The sequence below is a fragment of the Plutella xylostella genome, chromosome 23 (assembly GCF_932276165.1).
Source record: "Plutella xylostella chromosome 23, ilPluXylo3.1, whole genome shotgun sequence".
NCBI lineage: Eukaryota > Metazoa > Arthropoda > Insecta > Lepidoptera > Plutellidae > Plutella > Plutella xylostella.
Window position 1 is genome coordinate 1,117,344 of NC_064003.1, and position 22,524 is coordinate 1,139,867.

The window sequence follows — 22,524 nt, forward strand, 5'->3', positions numbered from 1 at the left end:
GCCGCGCCTTGGGCTGCAGTTTTCCGGTAATTTTCGGTCTCGCGAACGGCGGTAGGAGAGAATCTCGGCTATTATATTATCTCATTAGATACGCTGTGGCGCCGCTCGCCTCCTTCGCCTTTGCGCTAAATAAATTCCTTTCCGAGCCGATTTCGCTATAGCGTTTGTACGCGACTGTACCTTGTTGAACGCTGGAAATAATTGAGAGTAAGAAATGTTTGTTGTCTTGGTAGGTATTTGGATTTTCTTGTTGGAAATCTGCTTTGACTATGACTGCTCAAAAGTTGGTGAAACCACAGTAATAAATTATCTAAATTACTTACTGCTAACTGCATGACTACCTACATATTTATTATAATGGGAACGAGAAATGCATGTAAATACTTTATTTTTAATTATGCAAATTATGCATGTGTAGCTAATTAAAAAAACAAAGTTAATTTATTATAATTTTTTTTATTAATGCTATAACTATTCAAATCACTAAAACTATTTGTTAAATCACAACAAAGGTTAAGATTACAAAACTGAGGCAGAAGAAAAGAAATCGGCACGATTACCGGTATAATGTAGCCAAAAAAAAATACTGGTCCCAAAACATTGCCCTGGGGAACACCCGCGCTCCGCCGCTCGCCGATACAGAGCAGACGACTGGTGATTAGGCCGCTTATCCACCAGATAGCGACAGAAACTGTGCAAGACTTAACAACTAGGACCATTTTCTTATTCCCTCCAACCAGCATTTTCTGTGGCCGCTTCCTTTATCTGACTCGCCAGTATTTTGTCTAAAATTCCTATGGTATGGTGAGGAGGGTAAGTTTTGCATATTCAAATGTTGATTGAGATGTGAATTTTTGGCAAAATATAAGGAAGTTAAATGTAATCCGATGCCATATAAAGCTGTACTTAGCCAAAAATCAATATATCAAGTCAGTAATGAGACGTCTCATTTCTGATTTATATCGGCGGTACTCGGATGCCCCCTGATTTTTCTACTCGATAAGTCCGGGTGACGATCGTAAATTGAAATATGATAAAGTCGTAATAATAAGCTCTGGTAATGATATCGACCCTTCGCCAGCGCTCTCCACGGGGTAAATTGGACATGAAAATGTTCGTTCCACAATAAATCTCCTTACAGTATTGATCTAAGTTTTAACTTATCTACCTTTAGATACTAAAAAAGTAAGCTATGTTTGACGTGACGTAAACTTATTAAACTTTTAGTTTGTTTACCACCGACTGAAGAAGAGCGGTGTTATAATTTTAAAGTGTCTGTGTATGTGTATATCTGTCTGTGGTAGCGTAGCTCCCAAACGGCTGAACCGATTTTGGTGTTATTTTTTGGGTCATAATAATTAATGTTACCCCGAGTTTTCTTAGCTGTTCACATCAACGGCTTAGCTGTTCAAAAGTTATGGAAATTTTAGTGTTGCATGTCGAGGATTTTTAACGTTAGATATATTATTAGTATTACATTATTCTATTCTTATTCTACTATATTGACAAGTTCACTCTTGCCAAATTCCAGGCTTCCTTTGGCATGTGCCGCTCTTCTATCTCAATTCCGAGCTCATTCACAATTCCAATACGTGATTCGTCGGTTCGTACATTATACCTTGAAAATTCACCATCTCGTTAGGATGTGCGATCCGGCGCGCGGCCAGCTAACCGCTTGATAAATTGTCTGGAATAATAATGATGAATTGCAACTAGCCCAATCTCTACGTTGGCTGGAGTTTATACTATTTCACTTTTAGATCTAAAGGTTTGTTTCTCGATAACTTCTCACATTTTAATGTTTCCTACATTTAACGTTTTAGATTTTTATTTTGTATTTATAAACTTGTGATTCTAACCAATTTACCTTTTATTATGGAAAGCTGCGATGAAATTCCAGCAAATTAGCAGCAAATCTATTATTAAGTCGCGGGCCCACTTAATTAGTGACAGGGTTTTATCAGTCCCTCCTTGCTTCTGTTCGAGGAGAATTTTCCACTCAAATGCTGCCATATTGGTGGAGCTTAAATTACATCGGGAGTAATGGCCGAGGATAATTGCTTTTTGTATTATTTTTTAACAAGAAAGCCCAGAAACCAAAATCTTTGTCTTCTTTTTTACTTGCAGAATTGAGCATTTTTTGGTGGTGCGGTCGTCTTTGTGTAACCTATTTTTTAACTATTTATAAATTAATTTATTATGTCGAAATTTACATAGGATATCTGCATTGCATCATCATCATGTTTCTTGCGGAAGAGTCTATAAAATTCATTTAAAGATTTCTGTGTTTCCGTGGAAGCTCTCATAAAAATTCTAATGTTGGAGCGACATAAAATTTGAATACAAATGCATGCGTGACATCTTCTTTGAAGACAAACACACCTTTTACTCGGTAGCAAAACAAACAAACGTTAATTGTGCCTTTTATGAAGGCATCGCGTGCTCGCGGTCACATAACTCGCAAATGGTTGGTTTACGTAAAACTTTCAGCTACTTTACGTGTGGTTTAATGTGGATATGGTAATTTTGCTTTTGAAGGGAAAATATGTGTGAGATGTAAAATAATGATAAAGATAATAAATTAAAATTTAACTATTTATTATCGATACTAAATAGTTTTTACTAAATGGTTAATCTACCTACCTACATAGGTACATTAAATGAAATCCATTCCAATACATGAACATGAATACATTGTATTATGAACATATCTAAACATTTTTATTTTTTATTCCCCTTCAGTTTCCATCTAAAGGAGACTACACTTACATTCAATTAAATACGAGTGCTCATTCAGTTAGTAATCAAGATTTATGTGTAATCATGCCTTTTCATTTGATTGATGGGCCAATCTTCAATTTCACGTTTGCCTAATTGTAGCACATAAACTAAATGATTTGTCTATCCCTCTTTTGAAATCCATTAGGTTGATGAAATTAAAAAGATAAGTTTTCGTGTTACTTACCTTTGCTAACAAGTTTTTGTGATTTGAGGAGCAATTTATAACATAATCATAGCATGTATAATCATAATTCAAATGTAATTGTTAAGATATATTATTATAATCTTCTAGTTTTTTTATTTTCATGATACACCGGGCCTAGTAATAGACAAAATTTTCTTATGATCTTCATATTTATCCATGACTAAAAATTAATAGTTATAAAACTCTATATAAAAAAAAACTGCAAGTAAATTCACAGTTACCGAAGATTTCAGCAACTGATACCAATCGTTGTTAATTCTCGAGCCTCAGATGAACACGAATAACTGTGCAATGAAGAATGAAATGAGCAGAGTACACAGCAGTAAGCGAAGCACTTACGGCGTATGCACAGTGGAGGTTAGAACACCCCTTGAGCCGAGACGTCGGCGCATTTAAGAGGCAATTAATTATTTAGGACACTAGGAGTCTGGCTCCTTTGCTCTTTGACGATGTCTGTGCAACAATGTGGCGTGATTGCGTACTTGTCTGATTGCGTTAGTGCAGCCGGCTTCAAGGCTTCGGGATTATTGCCGTGAGCTTCTCCAATGGCTTGTTGGTGTCTTATGATAGTATTTGTGAGAATTTTCATTGTCATCATCATCAGACCGGAATCGTCCACGGATAGACCTCTCTCTCTGAAGAGCCACAACGCTCTGTCCTCAGCCTTCCTAATTCAGCCATTACCAGCCTGTCTAAGGCCATCGTTCCAGCGGGCGGCATTATCATCAGTTTTTGCACAAAACTAATAGGTTTCTATGCTTTTACTCTAGATTGACCTTCACATCTTTGATCACTTAGAACATCATTCCTTTTCTTTTGAATACACCTTGTACTTACTTTAAGTTGGTTTTACTTACATTTAGTTCAGCACCGCGTTGAGTATGTATATAATAAATTCCGCGATACAGGTTCGCCTAGTGCGGAATTTGCAGATGTAACCACTGTAAACATATTTTATAGAAATAGATTACTTTTTACTTTTACTTTTTCTACCTACTAGTCGCACGGGAGTGTACACAATAGAAAATCGATGCGTAAGGAATATTTGCGAGGAAGTCGTAGGGGTCCCGTTTAATGGAAGCGCCTTTTCCAATTGTCACTTGCAAATCTAATTTAAGCTTTATATCGATAGTTTCAAGTAAGGAGAGGGTCAGTGATGTAAGTTTTTTTTGTGATTTTTATTAATACTTTGTTTATCATGCACGGTCATTTTTACAATGGCTTGGAAAGATAGGACAAAATCTTATGTAGGCATTATTATATCACTTGATATTTTCTGTTATTCTTCTTTATATAGAGAATTTTTCAATAAAATATACTTACCAAAAACAACCAATCGATATCAATCTCTGAAACCCAAAATTGTGCATTGCTACATTTTATTCAAAGATCTCTCTAGAATAAGAGACAAAACTGGAAAAGATTTTTGTTTCAAAATCGGATTGCAGCGGGGAGATCGGCGCCGGGGGTAGATTAAATTGCATTGGCTCACCATTAACGCCTTGTCAGATCTGATTTGGATTTGTGTTATTGATAAATGGAGTTTTATTGCACTTCGATTCGTTGTCAGCGGTGGCTTGTTTGTTTAAAAATGAAGCCTTTTTTTTTAAATAAAGACGAGTGGTATAAGTTTTACATGGGTATCAGTGTATCTGTCTGTTTTATCTATCATAGCTTGCAATTCCTTCACAAAAGTCCTAAGTTGTTTTTTATGTCTGTGTCACTGGTGATGTTCTTATTTCCAATAAATTATCTATTTAATTTTTCCCTAATAGTGATTTAACTGTTGTATTTTTTGCATTATTTCTAAGTATTTTTTGTTCACTTTTGAGCTTTTTTCTTGTTCTTTTGTTTTTTCGAATATGGACTAACTTGAATTTTTCCACAAAAGACATAAAGTACTACTTTACTAATAAATAAATAATTGTACTTGTAAAGAAACTATTTTTTAAATTTCTCTATAACTTAATACATGTGGTTAGTACATAGCTACCTACTGTGCAACATTTGTTTTCGTTTGGCGTACATTTTTCCCGTTGTCACGGGTGGCTAATGAAAGAATTAGCTTTCATTACGAATGATACGATTCCTTAAAGGGATTCCCGAATGAAGACGAAGTGGCTTCGTAAGATCGCCGATGGCTCAGGATCAATGAGGGTTCATACGAAATTACAGAATATTTTTTGTGCTTTTTCTTTTAATAAGATTCCTAGATAAAATGTAAGGAACTGATTGAAATTAAATGCTTAAGTACCTACCGACTGGTGCAGACTCAACTTCGTGTGAATTATAAAAGGCCTATCTAGATACCCTACCCCGACCCATACGATCCCGTGTTCCCTAAAAACGTCTGACACCGACGACTGTCTATTTAAAATTAGTGCCGGATTCACCCTTTCTACAGGCATTTTTTCCTCCTTCTAAATTCAAATAAGATTTCTTTTTTACTCCACCGCATAATGTAGGCCAGCATTGAGGAGACGCACTTCCAAACGCTAATTCCTGCTCGTTGCTCGGGATACTGATTGGACGATATATTTAACAATGCTACCGACACGCTTCTCTGCGAGAAAATACATCTTATGTACCTTTTTTTCTCGAGCTGGGATTCTTTTATTTTCTTATTTTCTATTCGGGTTCTCTGCCAAAACGTTCGAAGGCGCTTCGAGGGGTGCGTTCGTTAATGACTCTAAAAGCAATTAGTAGAAGGTTGGGTTTGGCTTGTGCGCGTTTGGTGTTTAGTTATTCGGGGTCCTAAGTATTCAAGCATATTACGGGGCAGCCCATGGAGGGTCTTAACGGGAGGTCGTTTGCTGCGCTGCCAGCGCCCAAGATTAATGACATTACGCCAAGACAGTTTGTACGCGACAAACGTGGCAAAAAACATACTTTTAATTATGCTACTGCTAATTTTAATGCAGGACTCCCGTTCTCTACGAACATCACTTAGTTTTTACAGCAGTGTAACAGCACTAGTAATAAAAGTGATATCGCAAAGACAAGTTCAAAGTCGGCCCAATATTTTGGATAACATAAAATATTTAACACTCATATCTCTTAGAGCGGTCCGAATATTATCGACGGGCCCATAAAAAGGCAACTCTGGAAAGGAGGGAGAGGAAAATACGTTTGGCTAATGTTAGAGAGAGACAGCACGAGTGATATTGTACGATCTTTGGAAATTCGCTGGAAACGTTTGCTTTCTTTCCCATCGTTTTTATCGCGGTCGTTATATTTTGATAGAGCCGTTTGGCTGGATCGCCGATATAACGTTTATGTTTTGGTTTTCGGTTGTTGCTTCGAGCATGTTGCTACTTCTCTTCATTGTTATTTGCCGCGTTTAATAAGTTATTCACAATAAAACGCCTCAGACCTTTTGTATCCTTCGAGTAATCCAAGCCTTACTGAACTGATTTAGTGTATACGCACACAAGTACGAAAATCCCATCGCCTACACGCCGCCAATACAAAATCGACGAGTATTTTCATACGCTCGCGAAATTCCCAATAATAAATTATATTGTCCGCTTACCTCGGGTTAACCCGCTTTTATAAACTAGCACGTAATTTATAACTATTACCCGCCCGAAAAGCGATCACGTGATATCACTTTATGGCATATTCCAACAGTAAATTTGAGGGAAACATGTTCGGCGGCAACTTACATGTGTGCTGGTTTCCGCACGGAATTTTGTAAATGTGCGGTTCCTTTTTTAAATTTATGTGCAGCTTTACTTGGGTGTCCTTATATCTGTTTGCTCTTATAAGACTTATATCATAACATACCTACCTTCTTCATGGATGAAAAAAAAAGTAAGGTAAATTCGTTGTATATTCAATTTTCAGCCGAGACAATACAAAACTTTATCTCCCAGAAAAGTGGTAACAAAAAGCGATCGCGATCCATTCGCACCGCCATTGCCTTATCTTGCGCTCCTAACAGCTAACTAACCAACACACCGTCTAAAACACACCCCAAATAGACTATCTTACCTTAGACACTACTCCCACTTAATGTAATCGAGCTCAATATCCTTTGTTCACTTTCAGACTCATTAAAAAGGCGATGCAATTTAATGAGATGATAGTGTGTGTTAACCCTCGACTACGTTTGCAAATAGTTGCTTCCTTTGCTACAATTCTGTGTTTTATTCCTTTGGGTTAGAGTGGTGTTTGGGTTTGGGGTGCGGTGGTGGGGTATTGGTATGTAGGGGTCGAAGATTAGTGGCCCACGCCTACTGGCAGGAGCGCTGAGCGGGCTATGGCGCCCTGGAGTGTAGTTACAATTAGAGCGGATCCCACAATGAAGTGATGCGAGTGTAATATTAGCCGTTGTCTTTCCATGTTGATTGTGGGTGTGGACGGCGGGGTAGTGTGGCCTTGTAATGTAGTTCAATAAGATATTTAGTTATGTATTTATTTAAAAATAAAAAATAGAAACACCAACATCAGATTACAAGTAATTGAGACAAAGTAAATTTTGGTTATTCTATCCATGTACCGATTATAGTTACAAGTACTGTATAATTGAATAGTGTGGAACTATGGATTAACTAGATATATTTTTGTGTTTCAATGCCATCGCGAGAATAAGCCCTATCACATTCCTACTTAAAATGATAAAAGATAAACTGATAAAGAACTGATAACAGAAGTGATAAAGTGAAGAAAGAAAGAAAAAGAAAGAGAAGAAGTACTGTTACCCTCTGAGGTACATATACATACTCGTACCTGTGTTAATACTTTTAATTTAGACAAAAATTTAATTTCCTCATTGGTAATTTTTATATTTGTTTGCGTATTAATTAATTTTTTAATAATATTATTAATATTTTTTTTTTGTTTTTTTTTTTGTTTTTTTGTTTACTTTTTAACCTTTTCTTCTAAATGTATGTGTTGTTTCTCTGTGTGTAAGAAATAAATAAATTTTCTTTCTTTCTTTCTTTCTTTCTTCTTTCTATTATACACGGAATGAAAGTCAACCACAAATGAAAGAAGACTGTCGTTAAAGCAAGAGTAATATCTATGAAAGGGACACCGAAGTATCCTGCCGAAACTTCCCAAAACACTCGATAAAACCTTCGAATAAATCATTCTATTCCATACTGGAAAGGTGAACTTCAACAATAGAGCTGTGTGTGTATACATGGTGTAGTAGTGTGTATATACAGGGTGTGTAGGTAAGGGATGGTAGTTTTTTCCGATCTACAGGAGGGTACGTATCGCCAGCGTCGAAGCTTCCCGCCGTCGCCATGGCAACGCGATAAAACCTAGCCTTTTCATAGCCCTCCCCGGCAGTATATGGATGGTTGGGAGATGAATATTGAATTGTTAAGTATAATTTGTATTTTTGATGTCAATTAGCAACGGTTAAGCTATGTAATATTTATAAATTGTCTATTTCAGTTGAAATCGAAAAACTTTACTTTCCTACTTTTAAATAAAGTGAGAGGATCAAAAAGAAAATGTAGCAAGTGCCCAAAAGTGTTACGTAAATATTTTCCTATCCTTAAGCAATTCACCAAACTCAGCATTCCATAATCAGCCAATAATCATCCGCTTCTTGACGTTGACTCCGAGGCAAAGCAGCGCCATCAAAAGCATTTTACCTATGTATTTACGTTACTCTTCCAACCACTTCCATCTACCTATCATAGCTCATCGGTCGCAGCCTCCAAGCTTCCCGCATTTCTACGCTGCACCAAAAAAACCATTTAATTCATCTCAAAACCCAGCGTTTACTAAAAACTCTTTCGAATCTAAAAGCGCTTGCCGAGTGGAGTAGTTCAATTGACAATACTCCGGCAGACATGGAGCAATCGCCCGGGCCGGGTGAGCCTCAAAAATGAACCAGCTTTCATCTTTTATCGATGTTTTTAATACTAGGAATGAAGCCTCTTCGAGTGACATACTTTCTGGTACCTACTTGTTTATATTGACAGTCAGCGAATGACGCTAAGCTGACGAATTGAATAGAATGTAGGTTTGCAAAATATACATAACATTGGGTTTCAATAAATACATTATTTATTTACCTACATTAAAAACCCGACGAAAATACAGTCAACTCTAAAGTTTCAGATAAAACAAATTACTAAGTTTCAGTGTGCGGAATAAGACGTTCATATTATTTGATAAAATGAAAGATACTCGCCGAGATTACAAGTCTTAATTAAAATTGTCGGAACAAAGTGATGAATATTTCAATTTCACGCTACAGAAGGGTTCACACTCTCACACATTTCAAACAATTCTGGAAGTTTCTTCCTACGTTTAATCCCTATCTTGAAGCTAGAATGCAAGTTGCAAAAGTCTGAAATTTTCTTGCTAATGAAATTTAACTGGGTAATTATTTTGTACAGCAAACGCAAGTTCAAAAAACTAATAAAGAAACAGAAGATACAGGGTGTCCATCGCCGCGACAGCACCAGTTAACCCTAGAATTGGAGTAACACTCCAAAATGTGCTGAAATATTAACGCTCGTTGTATGGACGAGCCGCGCTGAAAAACAAAGTCGAAAAACTCCGGCCAGTTATAGCCCCTCGCGCTCGCGTCATAGAGTAAATAGACGTGTGCTGGATGTTTACCTGCACGGGGCTTGTCTCTGAGAGGCACACGTTTGTTATTGTAATACTTAGAAATTAACACAAGATGTCAATTTCATCAGCCACTCTGTTCGCCACTGTAAAAGCCTTAGCATATTTATCGTAAATGACACAGACAGTATAAGAAAAAGGTGTGAAAATAAAATATTGGTTAAATTCTTTATTAAATTATTAGTAAGTAGAGAGTAATTTGAACGATCTCTAAATAATAAATTGGGCTATAAGTTTCAATTTGATGTATGTATATTGGCATACAGCTAATAATGTAATCTTTAAATTGACTAAGCTACTACCAACTAACCCAAAGTACCAATCCAACAACAACCATCCTTCCAACACACCTAAAAACTCACAAAAAAAAATACTCTATGCCGGTGGCATGCGAGTATTGAGTGGTGGCAGGGGGTGGGGCAATACGCGGGAGAGTCAATACCGGCCCTAGGGACCGCCTCCCCGGGGACCCCGCCAGGGGAGGGGGGGGCGGAGGGGAGGGGAAAGGTTAAAAGGGAAAAGTTATAAGATAGCCCGCTCGGCCGCCGCGAGTGGCGGGACGGAAAAATCGCTTCGACCGAGTGTCCGTTCTGTTATGCTGGTTGATTGTTGGCAGTTTTTTTGGTTATGTTTTTAACTAAAAAATATTTTATTATGTTATGAAAAGCACTATATTACATTTAGTATAGTCTACCTGTGCATTTTAAGAGTTATTTACATAATATAATTGTATTACATTACGTACTTACCTAGGTAGAGTAAGGATCGACTGAACCGATTTCCAAAAAATACTTTCTTTAATAAAAGTTTTTTTTTCAGAGACCGACCGGTCGACTAAGAAGGTCGCTGAAAAAAAATAGGTTTTTTAATTAAAATAAAAACACATTTATTATTCAGACTGTATTTAAAGAGATGACATCTGAATAATATAATTATATCATTCACAAACCTACTCTAGTAACAGAAGCTTAATGCATTTATAATGTACTTACGCCATTCTTCCATGGAACATCCACTGAAAACTGTACAGTTTTCACCACAGACAATGCAACTTGATATTAAAAAATGACTCTTACGTCACACGTATTAAGAACTCCAAAATGTACAAATTTATATGCGTAAAGGCTTTCACTGTACCTAGAAGGTATCTGTATAAAAATGTGCGTAGGGGAAGCGAGGGGGTAGTTTTTACGATGTACTAGTGGGTGCTTCTATACGTGCATCTATCTATACTAAGATACTACCCTGTATATAGCTGCGTATGTATACTTTTATTGGCAGAGCTTTGATTTTAGCCGTCGATGCAATTCTTCGAGTATTTGTCTTTCGTTTAGAAGTTAGGTTTTGTAATAAGAGGATAAAATATTATCATTATTACAGTTACGTTATCGGAGCGGTGGTAGCTCAGTCGGGTAAGCGCCCGCTTCTCACGCCAGAGATGCGGGTTCGAATCCCGGCGCTGATATGTACCAATGAGTTCTTTTCTGAATTTAAGTACAATGTATACCATCGCTCTTACGGTGAAGGAAAACATCGTGAGGAAACCTGCATATCTAGATTTAGCACATCTAGATATGTGAACCCACCAACCCGCAGTGGACCAGCGTGGTGGGAATAATGGTCCAAGCTTAGGAAGGCAGTTTAGACCTTGGGGATATGCACAAAGGTTCCATTCGAGAGAGCCAGGTGCAGGTACTGTTACCCCCACAGAGAATAGAATAGAATAGAATAGAACAGTTACGTTATCATAATTTTTTGAGTGAGAAACATTTAAGCAAAACCTTAGGTTGGCAGTATTTTACGCTTATACCTAAGTTTGAGGTAGTATCGAAAAGCTACTGAAACTTTACGGCTACTCAATTTTACGACGGTATAAGCCTTTTGCTTATCCTAGTTATAAATAACGTCCCTTCTATTTAAGCTTAACCACTGTAGGGTCACAAAATTTTTCTCCGTTACTTTACCTCAGTGATAAAAACTGACCGTGGAACCTATTACCTGCGAATCTGGCTCGTATGTCTATTGCAATAAAGCATAGGTAATAATTTCAGATTGGCAAGTCTTGTTATACGCACTGGATTATGTAAGAATAATGATAGGGATACAGTTTGACAGGTATAAACTTAAACTGTATTAATGGTTATGTTTTTGGGATATTTTGAGGGTCAAAGTAAACCTGTGCTTATTTTCTGTAACGCTATAAAGAAATCAATATTAGCGAAATGGTTTCGTTTTATAAATATATAACATTTCTTGTGACAGTTGTTTCGATTTCAGCAGTCTAAGTTCTAAGTTCAAACTCTGAAGATAACAATCAAAATTCAAAATTAATTTTTATGGCAGTTCTTTCCATGTTTTGAATCCAATATCGCATCGATTTTACACATAACATAATGTTGTCCTAGTCGAATTTCGACCACGGCGGCCAATCTCATTTGAGATCAGCCATCTACGCAGGAGTAGATTATAGTGCCCAAGTGTGTGCGCAGTACGCAGGAGCACTCTCTGTTCCATCACTCTCATAACCCAATGGGACGGATTGACCGACACGACTGGAGAGAGCTAGGCGCAGGACCAACTGCTTTACATGCCCATCCGACAGCATGGATCGTTTCACTTAGAACCTCAATTTAGAAACACAAATTGATGGTCCCACCCGGGAATCGAACCCGGGACCTCTGGATCATGAAGCGAAGCTTCTACCACTAGACCACAGAGGCAGTTACAGTTAGACACATAACATACAGCCTCCTCATTATACTTACAGATGCAAAATTAAACATTTCCGTCAAACAAAAATAGCTTTATCCGGGAGTGGTAACTCGTAACTCGTAATATTGTGACAGAAGGTGTTTAACATAAATAATGCGAGAACAGATGTGGGTAGCCTCGGGCGCGGCAACACTCGTACGTTCGCAGCTCGCCGAGTGTACCGCGCCAGTCGTGCCGCCGACTGTACACGCCTTGGAGCTGTTTGCGACTGTACAGCAAATATGGGCAATGTAGAATAATAAAAATTCTACTTATATTTATTTTTCATTCTCTAATTTACGGCCAAATAGAATTATGATTTTCACACCATAGAAACAACCGTATAGGGAGGATAGTTACTTACTGAATGTAGGCACATACTTCCAAATTTCAGTAAAACCGCTTGAAGCTACTCCGAAAGTTTTTTTTAAAATGTAACGATTGATGGATAATCTACTGAGGTGTTGTTCAGCGGCATCTCAGCCAATCACAGCGCTGCATTCCATACTTAGGTTGTGCTTAACTTGTCGATCTCAAGTGTGAAACTGCGCATTAACCGGTGGTATTAGCAGCTCCTAAAGTGTCCGTATCTGTTGGCACGGGCTGCGTGCGTCGCTCGCTCGCGGCTACAGAAAATATTCCCGCTAAAGCGTTCTGTGATCGCCGATCGCTCTCAGGGCTCTTTAGCTTCGATATGTTCTGTGATGTAGTGTGAGCAAAGTATTATTATAAGCAGACGGTTTATTTTACAACAATCTTTCTGTTATCTCTTTGATGCCAGCGGATTGAACAATCATAATCGAAGGAATTGATAGTTTCTTCTTCTTCTTCACTCGCACAACTCCTTCAAGGAGTCTAGGGCTGACGCCAGGCACTTCCATCCTTCTCTGTGTCGGTGGCCAGCAAGTTGAGCAAGCCTTGGGCATAGTTTGATAGTTTCTGATGACTATTAGCGGTAGGAAAATACTAATTCCCTACAATTATCCATATTAAAAATTATCCAATCCATGAACGTTTATAAAAGTGTTCTTCAAAATTATCCTGAAACTAAAACCTATAAACGAAAGCGCTACTTTTCACAGCTTGTCTACCGAACATTGACAAAAACAAACCTCAAAATTTAACACTCAATCGCCTTTTAATTACCATAGAAAAAGCGAAGCAAAAACTGTTTCGACGGTAGAGCGGAAACATGAATTAGTAAACATGGAAAACAAATTATCGACAAACAGATAGCTTGGGATTCAAGTGGATGCATGTGGATGTGGCACTATGAAGTCTCGATTTTATGTTAAATTTTGGAATAAAAAACGTTTTAAGCGTTACTGAATAATGAGTTCATTTTTATTATGGGATTTCTTAGAAGTGAGGAACACTGTGGATCTGTTGATAGGTAGCTGTTATAGAGATATCATTTCTAGAGTTTTCATTTAGTGTATATAATTTACTTATTGCTACTGTTATGTTTTACAGTTACCATAGTGCAAAAGTGATGCTCCCGAAATCTTGAATTACATACACTTCACAACTTTCCTACAAAACGTATCCACGCAAATAAACATTTTTCAACAGTATGTTTCTTAGGGTCTACCCCCAGTTGTTGGGGTAAAATTATCAAGAGCATGTCATTTACTCCCTATAATCTGCATGATGGTCCTACGGAACCAAATCTCAGAAAAAATCTACTCATCAAATAGCTGGTCCCACTCGCAAAGAATCAGACGTCATGCGTCGGCGTCATCGTCATATGCCCACATTATCCGCTGTCGCTGGCAACACCGGCTTTTTATTCGATATTTTATGATGTAGCCGATAATTACGTCACCATTCTGTATCGCTTTTGAAGATACGCCGCGTTTCTGTCACCAATTATTTTTTATTGCAGGATTTTCAAGTTGTTAATCTGATGGTAAACGCGGTTCAAAGTTTCGGCTTTGTAAATGATTTTTAATGATGAAGTTTGAACTTTGATATAAACCATGTTTTGGTGGAATCTGAAACGTATTTCCGACGGTCATTTCTCCGCATGACTTTTCTTCGACAGAATTTTTCACCAAAGAACGATACACCGACTGAATTATTCGCCTCCGAATTTTTGGACGACGGAATCTTTCATCAAAGAACGATTCACCGACAGAACTATACGCCTCCGAATAATTGGACCTCGGAATCTTTCATCAAAGAACGATTCACCGACAGAACTATTCGCTTCTGGATGATTGGACGAAAAGAACATTTCACCGAAGAATGAATCGTCGACAGAACGATTCCTTTCTGGATATTTCCACGACATAAACTTTCATCTAAGAAGCATTTGTAGACAGACAGAACTTGTACCAAATCATTCACCTAAAAACAATTTTCCCGCAAAACGTAAAGTTTTATGAAATTGCTAAAAGCAATAATATAGGCACTTGTGCTTGAGATATCAAGTAATCTAAAAAATAAAAAAATAATGTGGGTAGTCATAATTTTTTTTTACTTGTCAAAGTGTGTCTGTATTACATTACCATTACTCTCATCTTAATTTTATTAGAAAAAACCCGTAAAATGAGTAACTGTGAGTTAGTGAAGTCGAAACGTGGTAAAAATATTTTAATTCACGAGGGATATAGTTATCATTTGAACCGCAGTCGAGATACGACATATTACTGGCGCTGTAGTGAAAAAGATAAGAGCCGGTGCAATGTGTTTATTACCACTGTGTTAACAAATAATGCACACAGCCTTTTATCTAAAAATCATGAACATGCACATTTGCCAGACCCAGAGAAGCATATAGAATTTAAATTAAAGGATAATATTAAAAAAAAAGCCAGTTGTTCTATGGATACACCCGCGCAAATAGTACAGAAATGTATTCAAGAAATGCCGAGTTCCTGCGCACCCCACATGCCAAACAAAGACGCGATGAGGATGTTGATCCATAGGGTGAGAAACAAAGATTTACCTACTATTCCGAAGGACATTCATAATGTCGTTATACCAAATGAATTGACTGAAATTGGTTCTGAACAATTTTTATTGGGTCATTTTGCGGACAATAATGAGTGTGTGATTGTCTTTGCCACGAATGAAAATTTACGACTTTTAAAAGCAGCAGATTACTGGCTAATGGACGGAACTTTCCGTTGCTGTCCCCATCCTTTTTGCCAAATATACTCCATTCACGCCATGGTTGGTACACAGGAGGGCACACATAAAGTAGTTCCATTAGTATATGGCTTGCTTTCTCATAAAACCGAAAAATGTTATATAACATTTTTAGAAATTGTAAAAAGACAGGCAATAAATAGATTGAATTTTCGTTTAAACCCACGAATTATCATGACCGACTTTGAACGCACCGCTATGAAAGCCATAAAAAAGGTGTTCCCGTGCTCATTAAACAAATTGTGTTTTTTTCATCTGAATCAAAGTATCTGGCGTCACATCCAGTCAGCTGGTTTAGTGACCCGGTACACCAAAGATCCATCATTCGCTCATCAAATGAGACACATAGGTGCACTGGCATTTTTGGAGCCAACAGAGATCACAGATGCATTCGACATAATAAAAAACGAAGTCATACCGGAAGAAGCGCAGAGAGTAATAACATGGTTTAGCGAATATTATGTCAATGGATCGGCGAGAGTTTCTGAATGCGTTAGCTCAAGGATGACACTGAAACAGCGTCCACCTATGTTCCCCCCTCAAATGTGGTCAATCCATGATAGTCTGATGTCTTATGTGCCATTGTCTCAAAATGCCTTGGAATCATGGCACAACCGCTGGAACTCCTTACTAGGTCGACGCAAATGGAATATATTTAGAACGATCACAGAATTCAAGAAAGAACAGCACAATACTGATTGTATTATTGAATGCTTAAATTCATCGGAGCCCATGCCCAAGCGGAAGAGACTTCAATCAGCATACAGGAAAAGGATCACTCAGCACCTATCTAAAAAGAGTGAAATGGATATCAAAACATATATGAGTGGCTTGGCACATATTTGCCATTTAATTAAATAATCTTTTTTTGTTGTTGCTTATACAGGGTGTTTGATCATTGTCGATAAAAAATTAAATAAACATTATGTATCCTATACATACAGGGTGTAAATGACATGCTCCCGATAAATTTAACCACGTGATCTACTGGTCAAACTGAACAACTTTCCCCAAGAAACATACCCTCGGAAATGAACTTTTTTTTTCGATCTCCCATAAGTTTGATACCTACTGTGGAATTTTGTATGGGAGATCGAAAAAAAAAGTTCATTTCCGAGGGTATGTTTCTTGGGGAAAGTTGTTCAGTTTGACCAGTAGATCACGTGGTTAAATTTATTGTGAGTATGTCATTTACACCCTGTATATACCTATACATATAATGTATATTTATATTATAATTTGATAATCTTCTTTATAATAAATGATAATACGTTTACGAACGTAACACGCCATTCAATGAATATACATATTTATATTAAGTTAACTCAATGTTAGATTTTTTTTATGTCACAATTTTTGTATTTTTCCCAAAAAAATACAAAAAATTGAATAATTTTACATGAAAGTTTTTTTTTAAAATGAGATACTTGCCTATACTTACCTGATTTAAAATTATTTACAAATAAAAAAGATATGATATACCTAGTCAAAAATATTTTGTTGATTTTCCTGATTATAAATAAACATTATGAAAAATAATACGCATAATATTTGTTTAATTATTACTTAGGTACGTGTTTCTGTTTTTTTTTTCTTTTTCAAAACATATAATTATTTATTTTCTTATACATCGGACATGAACTTTTTTTTTCGATCCGCCATACAAAATTCCACAGTAGGTATAAAACTTTGTATGGCGTATCGAAAAAAAAGTTCATTTCCGAGGGTATGCTTCTTGGGGATATTTGTTCAGTTTGACCAGTAGATCAAGTGGTTAAATTTATCGGGAGCATGTCATTTACACCCTGTATCTATGTTTTCATGTTATTTTTTGCCTTTGTGTTCCTACCAGCAGTTCGGCTTATACTAATAAACATGTAATCTCTGTTTATTACCTATTTGTTTTTATTATTATCCTTCTTTCTTCCTAGTAAAAATTTTATAGGTGTATGACGACCTCCGTGGTGGAGTGGCTTGTACACCACCTAGGTGTCGCCAGCTCCGAGGTCCCGGGTTCGAATCCCGGTAGGGGGCAAATGTTTGTGTGATGTTGTGGATGTTTATACATATATATTTGTCTGTCTGCAAATGCTTCTTAGATGAAAGTTTATGTCGTGGAAATATCCAGAAAGGAATCGTTCTGTCGACGATTCATTCTTCGGTGAAATGTTCTTTTCGTCCAATCATCCAGAAGCAAATAGTTCTGTCGGTGAATCGTTCTTTGATGAAAGATTCCGAGGTCCAATAATTCGGAGGCGTATAGTTCTGTCGGTGAATCGTTCTTTGATGAAAGATTCCGTCGTCCAAAAATTCGGAGGCGAATAATTCAGTCGGTGTATCGTTCTTTGGTGAAAAATTCTGTCGAAGAAAAGTCATGCGGAGAAATGACCGTCGGAAATACGTTTCAGATTCGTTTTGGTGCTACCTACTAAAAGTGTGAATTTTGTTACAGGTTTTTCCTGAAATTCTTCCTGAAGTGCAACCAGAACTGTTTGAAAAACGCCGGCAATCCCCGCGACATGAGGAGATTTCAAGTAAGAATTAACTTTTACTAAGTTTCTTGTTACTTTAAGCCGTCAATGAAGAAAGTTTTTTCAGTAATGAAACTACAGTGGTCGTTATGTAATGTTGACAGAATACTTACTGCACAACTTTTGAACTGATTAATCGATTTTGGCGAAACATGATTAATAAGGTACTTCATTTATTTTTTTGTACTCAACCTACCTAAACAAAAATACTCTTATCAAATCGCCCGCTATTCTAAAGTTACACACATAAACACGTAAAACTTATAACACTCCTATTTCCCCGTTAGTTCTTACAAAGATTCCACCCAAAAGTACCAGGCTCACATACAATAGAAGAGCCGCACTGAGCACGTAACACAGTTTATAGATCGTCTAAGCAGTAAAACTCTATCGAGTGGCAGTAATTATTTCTGCTGTCGGCGGGTAAATGGCCGCTTGTTTACAAGCAAGGAGGAAAAATTGCCGACTCCTTGCTGGCTATGTCTGTGTCGTGTAGATATTTTGGTCTGTAGCACAGGAATAAGCGGGTTTTTTACTGACTTCGAAAAAAGGAGGCGGTTTTTGGCTATTCACGCCGTGTCAGTATCTAGTTGCGATCCATTCAGGGTAGGTTATCTCGAATTTTAAGACTTATAAATTACAAGTAAATTATTATCCTTCTAATTATTGGTATTGCAAAAGGCTGATAGTCTCAGTTTTTTTAAAATATTAATTGCATTATATTTGTACCTACTAATAAAGTCACCGCGACTCGTAATTGGCGTGCCTATTTAATCCAACAAATTAATTTCCAAGGACTTTTTAGAATCGCTTCCTCCCCCAATTTGGACCAATCACCGTCTAGCAGAGCCCTTGTAGTGAAGGGTTGCGTTCAGGACGCCTGAATATTTGAAACGAGTCCAATTTAGTGAGGGGTAAAATTAAATTCATTTATTTTAGACCAAACTCCTTCGTAAAGGACTTACCTTACACGACGATTTTTACCGACTGAAAAAGAAGGGAGGTTTTAGTTAGACATGTATGTTGTGTAAGACACATTGTGCGGGTGGAATATTGAAAAACGTTTATTTGAGAAGTGACTTGATATTTCGTAAGATTAACGTCTTCTAATGTACTTATTCTAATTCAGTGTTGGGTTTTCTTCTCTTCCATTCGTATGTATACCTAGAGCGTTTACATAAGTATTTAATTATCATTTTAATGTTGTCTTTCTTTTGTAAAACCCTTTACCAAAAACTTTACACAAATGAAAAGTTTTGAGTCACACATAATGTAGATTGTGTGTATATGTGACGTGCCTAATTGTAATTTATTTCAGTTGAAGAATTTCTGAACATAAAATATAATTAGTGGTAGCCCTAAAGGCCAAGTTATATTTTAGTTGCACTTAGCTTCGTTATTATTACAACAGTTTCCAAAGACATATTTGTCTTATGTGCCCTCGAGTGAACTTGGAGCAAATATAGATCTTGCATGTATTGTTTTAGTGTTCATTTCGACACGTCACAGGTATATTAATGTGTGTTTCGTCTATATGGGGTTTCTGTGTGGTATTGAATAATTCAGCGGTCGTTTCGTAACAATTCAAGGGTAAGAATATACGGTATTATCCACCTTTGTATATGAAGGTTGGTGTCACTTGCAGCCTAGAATAGATACAGCTGGATGAAATAATCGTTATTCAGATTTACCCATGATACAGATACAATCATAATCTTGATAAATAGTTTAGAACTAATCCAGAATTTGAAACAGTGAATAGCTCAATACCCTCACTCTACAGATCCTTGTAACTAGAAAGAAAGAAACTAAAAGCTTCTACTATACTATAGAAAACTACAACACATCATTCCGGTACCTCCTCCGGTTTCCGGCTTCCGGTTCCGGTCCTCTATTCTATCAAAAAAGTACAAATCTAAACTACAACACTCACAAAAACCCCGATACTACACCCGAGTTCGCGTCATTCTATGCCGGATACCTTCCAACATAAGGCCACCCACACACTTCTCTACCTCACGCACTGCATTTCCTTGCATGTCCTTATTGGTAGTTGCGTCCATTTGGAGAGATCCGCGGGCCGTGGCTCCACCTCCCAGGGGACTCGACTCTCCCTTTCAATGTATGTCTCTGTGTGCAACGGAATGTATCGAAAGAATTGTCTGTGTAGTGGTGAGGTGGAGTTTAGCGTTTGTTGCGGCGCTGCAGTCGCGGTTAGAATGAGATGCTTCGGATTTTTGTGCAATCATAAGATGCAAATGGTTAAGTCACTATAAAAATGAGGAGTTATAGTCTAATACCTGTATTCCAGCCAAACTTTGATTGGTGAAGTTGCAGTTAAATCAAAGTTCTTTTAATTTAGCTGCATGACGCGAAACCGAAAAGTGAATTTGTTTATGATCATGTGGCTCTAGAATGTATGGACGAGGGCATATTTAGAAGTTAAGGTTTTTGAATCAAATTTTTATAATAATCGGTTCAATTCTACGAGAGTTAAGCATGCGTTTGTCATCATTCTCGCGTGTTTTTAACTTCGCTAAAGTTTTCAATGTTCAGCCGAGGGTAAAGAAATTCCGGTCGGATTTTATTTGTGTAGGTTTAGGGTGAGTATTTGAATTATAGGCAGAGGGTTTGTAGGTGTCCGGGTATTTTCGGAACATGCCTTCGGTGTAAGTGGGTGTGTTACCTTGAACTTGCAAGCTTCAGTTGGTGTGGTTAAGATTAAATTTGGAGTTAGTTGAATTGTTGATGATGGGGTGAATGTTTCAGTGCCAGACTTCGATATTACTTTCAGTTGGTTAAAATTAGCTACTGACTAACCATTAATCAAAATTTAATTCTATATCTTAGATTATGATCAACGAACAACCTAGGACGACATTATAAAACAATTGACTTGAAACTTAAGAATATATTTATAGCTCCCATTTTTTACTGTAATTTTACCATGAACGTATCAACATACGACCGCGAATTCGATTGACATCACCAATAGGTTACTCTGATCTGGCGACCAAGCTATTTTTTCATTGCATCTTCCTACATTTCTCTCCCACCATTTTGGAAAGTCAACAATATAGTATAGTAACCTTCCAACTACGTTGCAGGTGGTGATATCAACCCAGGTGATGGTAGACGGCCCACTGCTGGCGATATCTGACAACATGTTCGTGCACAACAACAGCAAGCACGGCCGCCGCGCCAAGCGCCTCGACCCGACTGAAGGTATTGCCGGCGACAGCGACACTACTTGTACGTTTTTTGTTTTCTTTTTTATTTCTTTTTTGTGAGCTCTCTTGCGTGCCAGTGTTTTGTTGTTTGTTTTTTAAATATTGCAAGGTTGTCCATGGATTTTCATGGTGTTCCATTTTCAAAGTGAGTGTTTTCAAGGTCTTAAAGATTATTTAGATTTAGCTTTGTAATTCTGTGTATCTGTCTGTAAATCCAAGTGGATTGAACGATGGCTGGATGGTAGATAATAATAATAGAGTAGAGCCTATATTTTAAGAAAAAAAAACCTAAAACTCATAAAATACTTTCGCGCCAACTCAATCTTTATTCCATGCCTAGTCGAACCCCAACAAATGTGCTAAAGTCATAATACATTTGAAAATGTCGTTTGTATGCAAGGAATCACTGTAGACATTTCACAAAGAAACTTCGGTTGGGGGGAACGGTGGGAGGGGAGGGGGGAAACTGAAGTGAGCATGAAGAAGCACGGATAATTTACTGACGAATTATGACTTGTAAAAGTTAGCTTGCGTGAAGATTCGGAAGATAGACGTTTTTACACGTATTGATTTGAAGAGTTTTGTTCGGTTTTCTTGCTGTTGCAGATTATTGTTCTGCATTTCCTATTTTCTTCATCAAATGTCCTTTTTTTGCATTAGAACTTTTAGGTATAAACAGTAAAATATGTGACATGTATTATATTTAAAATAATTAGAATAAATTATTAGGTACCTACTTTTTGCAATATTTCTCATAAGTATTTATTTCTGGTTTGCCTATATGTAATTAACTGTTTTCATTTCCGATCAGTATAATAATAATACTTAATATTGAAATTACCATCGTACCATTAAACGGCTAACACGATACGAATGATACTTACACTTCGCTCGACCACTTTCAGTTAGCTCAACGATCTGATTTCGTTACCGGCAACTTTCCACTTTGTTACACAGAATCTTTTATTTATACTTTCTCCTTGTAGGCGCCTTAAAATTATATCTAAAAGTTCAATAAAACCTAAAATTAGAACCATTAAAAGACTATAATAGTAATGTTATTTGAGGAGGTGAAAAAAGTCTCCATACATTATGTTGTTTGTTATGTACTTTTTATAAAAAAAAAAGTGGAGTACATACAAGAGGATACGCTTATACAATCATCTGAACCATCTAAACTTTATGTTCGTAGATATTGGCCAATACCAGCGTTTAATAAAGACAAGGCTTAAAGGTTTTAATTATCCGGTTGAACGAAATAAAGTTACTTAAAATA

General features: G+C 37.1%; 1 protein-coding gene across 1 annotated transcript in view; it reads left to right on the plus strand.

Annotated features, from left to right (window-relative positions):
* LOC105393233 (transcription factor collier) overlaps positions 1-22,524 on the plus strand; it is a 48,833-nt gene that overhangs the window by 21,139 nt on the left and 5,170 nt on the right. The window contains exons 8-9 of the mRNA XM_048629496.1: positions 17,940-18,021; positions 21,126-21,270. Of these exons, the coding sequence (XP_048485453.1) occupies positions 17,940-18,021; positions 21,126-21,270 (227 nt within the window). The remainder of the gene's footprint in view (positions 1-17,939; positions 18,022-21,125; positions 21,271-22,524) is intronic.